The sequence below is a fragment of the Rhinolophus ferrumequinum genome, chromosome 3 (genome assembly GCF_004115265.2).
Source record: "Rhinolophus ferrumequinum isolate MPI-CBG mRhiFer1 chromosome 3, mRhiFer1_v1.p, whole genome shotgun sequence".
Lineage (NCBI taxonomy): Eukaryota > Metazoa > Chordata > Mammalia > Chiroptera > Rhinolophidae > Rhinolophus > Rhinolophus ferrumequinum.
In genome coordinates this window covers 10,816,792-10,822,791 of record NC_046286.1, presented here as the reverse complement: position 1 = coordinate 10,822,791, position 6,000 = coordinate 10,816,792, and the positions used below count along the sequence as shown (strand labels likewise).

The 6,000-nt window shown below is 40.4% G+C and overlaps 1 protein-coding gene across 10 annotated transcripts in view; it reads right to left on the bottom strand.

Annotated features, from left to right (window-relative positions):
- Window positions 1-1,274: 1,274 nt before the first annotated feature.
- Window positions 1,275-6,000, bottom strand: part of NFYA (nuclear transcription factor Y subunit alpha) — a 25,169-nt gene continuing 20,443 nt past the window's right edge. For 6 of the 10 annotated variants that reach the window (XM_033095313.1, XM_033095295.1, XM_033095322.1 and 3 more), the window contains one exon: window positions 2,955-3,008. In XM_033095313.1, the coding sequence (XP_032951204.1) occupies window positions 2,955-3,008 (54 nt within the window). Of the gene's footprint in view, window positions 3,009-6,000 lie in introns of all 10 variants that reach the window. The other 4 variants (XM_033095347.1, XM_033095331.1, XM_033095339.1 and 1 more) reach the window with 2 other exon arrangements.

The window sequence follows — 6,000 nt, the reverse complement described above, 5'->3', positions numbered from 1 at the left end:
TTTCCCTCTGCAGAAATAAAAACAAAATCTAAAAATTACATCTTCACTGTAGTTCTCCAACACCTAACAAATCAACGCTGTTTTGGTAGCTAATTTTACTCATGGAATTACTTTGCATTTCAACACTTCCAGAATTAAGCCAAAATATGATCAGCTCACAGGTGACAGAAAATATCGCCTCAGCAGGGTGGAAGGACCAAAAGGGAAGGAAAAGAAATTAATGGGAGAGAGATGACTAAGAGACCCAGACATTACAAGTTTGACACTGTCCACAGAGGTCACATCTGTTTACAGAGATCACAATTTCAACATTATAAACGCAACCTAGAACCCAGGGGATGGAGACTCATCAAAATACAAATCACTTTTTATTGTTTTTATAAATTTATTTTAAAAAATAACAATTGCCAATGACATCAATGATCAATCACCTGTACTCCCCCTACTCCTGGGAGAGAAGTGGGGGGGAACCTTCTATGTAGTTGAGTCCCAAAGGAAAATCAAGACATTATTATCAGGCACCCAATAGCCAGGAAATGCTGTTGGTCCAGTGGTACAGACACTGACATGTTCAAGGTACCAGTGTAATTAAAATATATACATTTACAGTTATCCTGCAAAAAAAGCACTCAAGTGAAATAACTATGCATTAAACCAATTATTCACTCATCCATTCATTCTTCATCTATGAAATCATCACTAGTCACAAGGACAAATGAGTAAAATAACTTTCCGTAACAAAGAAAAAAAATCCAAACCCTCCCCTCCCCCACTTTGTGGGTTGTTATGGTGTGCTAAAATGACCACAATAAAAAGGCCATGAATTAGCTGAAATGCAAAGACAAAATGATAACTGAAGCATTTCATTTCAAACAAAACAAACTCATGAAAACATAAAAAATTCTGCAACAATATGAGGTTGGCATTACTATATACAAACTTATAGACACAAATAAATAGCATTTTAGAACTGCTGTTGACTTAAGTACTAGAAATTAGGTCTGAGGAATTTCTTTCTCAACTCTGCATCTTAATGATTCCTAAACAAACCAAGGGATATAAATTCCTCATGGTGTTTAGTAATCTATCATCTGAAGAACTTGGGGCTTACTGAATAAATATCAGAAACTCATGTAAAGAGCCAGAGGATTCTAGTGAGCTTACCAAAGTATCTGCCTCTCCTGATACCTGGAAGCTAGGACAGATGACTAGATTCCAGGAATTAGGAAGCTACTTCACACTTCCTGCTTCCTTTGCATAGTTCTGTACTTCCATTACAATGATTTCCTTATGTGATGTTTTCTTTAGAGGGTTTAATATCTTTTCCTTCTTAATAAAACTATAAAAAACAGAGCCAATCTTTACTCTTGGTATTTAAGTCAAACCCAAATGTTCTTCAAAAGAATTAAGTTTTCCTTCTTTGTTTCCAGAGAAGGCAGCGGCTCTTCTGAAATACCATCTTTTTTCTCCCAGGGTTCAACATCTGGAAAGGAAATGGATTTCTGAGGCACAACTCATTCTGGGAACTGTGACCCAGTGTCTGACACTGCAGGAATCTCTATTTCCAGTCTGCAGTTATCTGCAAAATGTGGGTGCAATGTGAAAACCTTTCTGCACAAGGCTTATGGAGAAAAGGGGGAAACAAACGGAGACTGGCACCAAAGAGTCAGCTGCCATGGGAAGAATGAGAATGTGTACTCTCTGTGGCCAGCACAAAGTGCTGCAGGAGTGAAGCCAACATCCACCTCACGCTCTAACAGGTAACCTGGCGTTGTCCAGGACAGCTTGATTGAACAGTGCTTTCCAGAAATTGTCAAGGACCACATCTCAGACTTCTCCTGTTCCGTGCTTATTAAAAGGTTAGTGTAAATGTAAATTAGCCTCTTCATCTTAAAGATCCATCCCAGGCATCCATCCACTGGAGAATCATGCTGTATGACAACAAATGGGTATATATACTACTTGCTCTCTTCTTCTAGACTGACACACACACAAACCCTTCTATTTCCCAAATGCTGTCACCAAGCCTACGATTGAAAATCTCCAGTTTGGCTCTCTGGTTAGTAGGAGTTACTACAAAATGTCCTTAGCACTTCACCACAGAAGTTGTTGTATTTTTGTTGTTGTTGTATTGTTTTGTTCTCTACTTAGGAAAGGCAGTTTCAAGGTCCAATACCTTCTAATTGTCTTAAAAGTAGCCATAGTAAGAACTATGGTACAGATGACCTCCACAGACAGACAAGCAGACCACAACTTGTCAAAGCTAAAGACGATTCAGCAATTTATATTTTTAGTGCTTGAGTCTTTTAAAACTCTATCCCCAGAATTAGCTTTTTCTTGGCTGGAGTCCAAAAATACCAACCTATCATCTGGGTAGACAGAGATTCTCATTATTACCACAGATTAGATGAATGTATCTCAGAGAATTTATTGTTTCCATATCATGAGATAGAACTTCCTTGCCTGGAAGTCATCTCGGAATACAAAGTGTCCATTCACTTTAGTCCGCCTGAGATCCCTCATCAGAGGGATGGGTGATTTTTAGAATCCATGGGAAGGACTGCTTCCCTGATTGCAATTTAGGTTGAGAAGCTTGTTCTCCCCTGCTGAGATGGCTGGCTGGCTTCACCAGTCAACACAAGTGCTGTGTGTGGTACTGCTGGGCTGGCAGAGGTCCCTCGCATCATCCTAATCCATGAAATGTCAATGTCATCAACAGTCTAAAATAGGTCCCGACTGAAAGGGTGAGACAAAGGCTTGCAACTTCATTTGCCAGACACCACTGCAAGTGTAATGCGGAGCCACTTATTAAAAATTAAGTGGGTTTCTGTCCTGTAGAAAAGGGCAGAATGTGATCATCAGTGTCCCATCGGAAGAATTGATCACTTTCCTGGAACAGTGGGCAACAGTGGCGAGGAACATGACCTTAATCCGCTCCATCACGTGGCCGGGGGTTAGGACACTCGAATGATCTGTGTCATGGCTTCTTCCTCTGCTTGGTTTGGATCCTGCAGATAAAGCAAGCATAATGATGACTAAAATCCTTTGCAAAAGCAACAGGGAACTTTATCACCAAGGAAATAGACACCACTTTGCCAAGTAAACCAAAGCCCTGCAATGCATCTAAGTCTGCATACCTGGATTAAAATGCAGCTCCACCAGGAAACAAGAGACAATAAACCTTATTCTTAAAAGGATTAAAAATCTGGGCTGGCACTCCATTACCAAACACTGCAGAGTTGACAAAGTTTCTCTTCCCAAACACCTGTGTGCTCTACCTTTAAGGTTTAAGGGTCCTTAGAGGTGGCTAAGAAAAAGATCCAGAGGAACCACGTCATATTGTACCTTTATGTCATTATTTTCTCATATTTAAATACTGAGCACTCAGCAACACTGGACTAGAAAGGACGCCGGAATGTATTTAACTTAATGCACTCACTTTGCAGATAAACCTGATGCCCGACGTGTAGATTAATTTGCTTGAACTAGAGTCAAAAAGTTAGTCAGGAGCCCAGCAAGGACTAACTCCCAAATCTCTTCGCTCCCGTTTAATCGTCTTTACACTAAACTCTACCTGCTACCTCACTTAAAACCTGCAGTGTTAAGACAAGGATCAGTCCATGGAACCCTTCAGTTCTTCCACACCAGGGCCCTGACGTCTCAGCTGGCATGATCCAAGGAAAAGCTGAAAGATTTCTGAAGGTGGTAGGACTGGAGCTGTATCTTGATCAGTGAGTGAGAACAATAACCAGCATTTACTGAGCTGTCATCATGCACCAGGAGTACAATGCATTAGGCTAAGCAGACGCCTAATGTGGTTTACTACACGAAAGCCCCAGAACACCCCTGTGAAGTACCATGTTTCCCCGAAAATAAGACCAGTTCATATATTAATTCTTGCTCCAAAAGATGCATTAGGACTTATGTTCAGGGGATCTCCTCCTGAAAAATCATGCTAGGGCTTATTTTCCAGTTAGGTCTTATTTTCGGGGAAACGGCACAGTAACACCCACTTTACAGGTGAAGAAACTGAGGCTAAAAGAGGCTAAGTAACTTGACCGAGGTCATATTGTTAGCACAAAGAATTAGGCGAGTTCCTGGCATAACGCCCACAGCTGGCACTCTGTATCTAGACCCTGCATGAATAACGAGAAAAGAGCGGCTCTCAGATTACAGGTGGAAACTGATAGCATAGGAGCTGGTGCTCATGTGTGGAGACCCTGGGGAACCCTAGTCTGACTGGTGAGGGGGTGATGAGGCAAAGTTGCTTAGATGTCCTACAGAAATAGTTTGAGATCTGTTGCAGGAAGAAATGAGGAACCAGCATGTATCCCTGAGTAGGCGCCTGGCATGATTGAAAAAGCACTACCTTATAAAAACCGATTTGGCAATAGTGCAGGTGGGATATGACAGTCACACAGAATGAAGCAGTATCAGTACTGGGAGGGATCCATTAATTCAATAAACATTTACTCAGTGCTTGTTCTGGATGGGGCATTATGCCAAGACCAAAACAATCCTCTGCTCTCTACACAGCTGACAGCCTAATGAAGGAGACAAGCATTGCACAGCTACACAAATTAAGCAATTCAATTATCATCACACTCTAAAGAAAAGGAAGCTGTGGAGAAATAATGGGGGAGAAGACACCTACTTTGGATAGGCTGGGTTAGAGACAGACTCTCAGATTTAAACCAAACCCAAAAGATAAAAAGCCAGTCACGCAAACAATTGGAGCGAAAAGCTTTACAGATTGGCTATTTCGAAGACAAAGGTCCCAACGGCAGGAGACAGACTGATGCACAGTAAGTATAGCAAGAGCATCCAGACCAGGGATCAGGAGGAAATGAAGCCAGAGGTAGGCAGGCCCTAGATCATGCAGACCTCGTTGGCCTAAGTAAGCACTTTGGATTTTAGTCTAAGTGCAAATGGGAAAGGGTCGGGGTAGAAGGGGTTTAGGTAGGACAGTGATGTGATATACATACATTTAAAAAAGATCCCACTAAGATGTGGATAATGGGTGACAGAGGCACAAGAATGGAAGAAGGGAGACCACTAGGCAGCTGCTGTATTAACTGAAGCAGAAGAAGGGAGGATTAGACCAGGCTGACAGCCGTTGGGAGGGAAAAAAGTAAACTGATTCACATTGTATTTTAGAGGTAAAACCAAGAAGACTTCTTCAAGAAGTAGATAATTCAAGCTTTAGCAACTGGGTGGATGAACATATCACTTCTTGAGATGAGTGACTGACTGGTTAAGTCATAAAAAAACAAAAAAAAATTTTTTTTTTTAATTTAAGAGTTCTATTTTAGATATACTGACTCAGAAATGGCAATAAGATAAAATCAGCGGAATTACATGTATGAACCAGTATACTACAGTAGTTACAGAATAAGTTCTGGAATTATACTGCCTGGGTTTGAATTTCAGTTGTACCATTTTATTAAGTATTTTATCTTAGGCTAACTACTTAATTTCGCTAAACCTCAGATTCAACTGAGGTTTAAAAACGGAAATGTAATTCTTATCTCTGGGGCTGTAAAGATTCAATGGGGGAAAAAAACTTATAAAAGTGCTTAATAGCTGGCACCCCGCAGTTAAGTGTTAGCTGCTGCTGTTATTTGAAAAATCAAGAAAAGTGAAAATTTCTAGAAGGAATTAATACTAATAAGTGGCAAAGATCAGGGAATAAAAGCCACTGGACTAAAGACCTTTGGTACTTTTAAGATCAAAGGGAATGTGACAATATGGATGGACATAGAGGGTATTAAGCTAAGTGACATAAGTCAGACTAAGAAAAACAAATACCATACGACCTCACTTATATGTGAAATCTAAAGAACAAAATAAATGAACAAACGAAACAGAAACAGACTCAGCTACCGTGTTTCCCCAAAAATAAGGCCTAGCTGGACAGTCAGTTCTAATGCCTCTTTTGGAGCAAAAATTAATATAAGACCCAGTCTTAAATTTTACTATAAGACCAGATATGATATGATA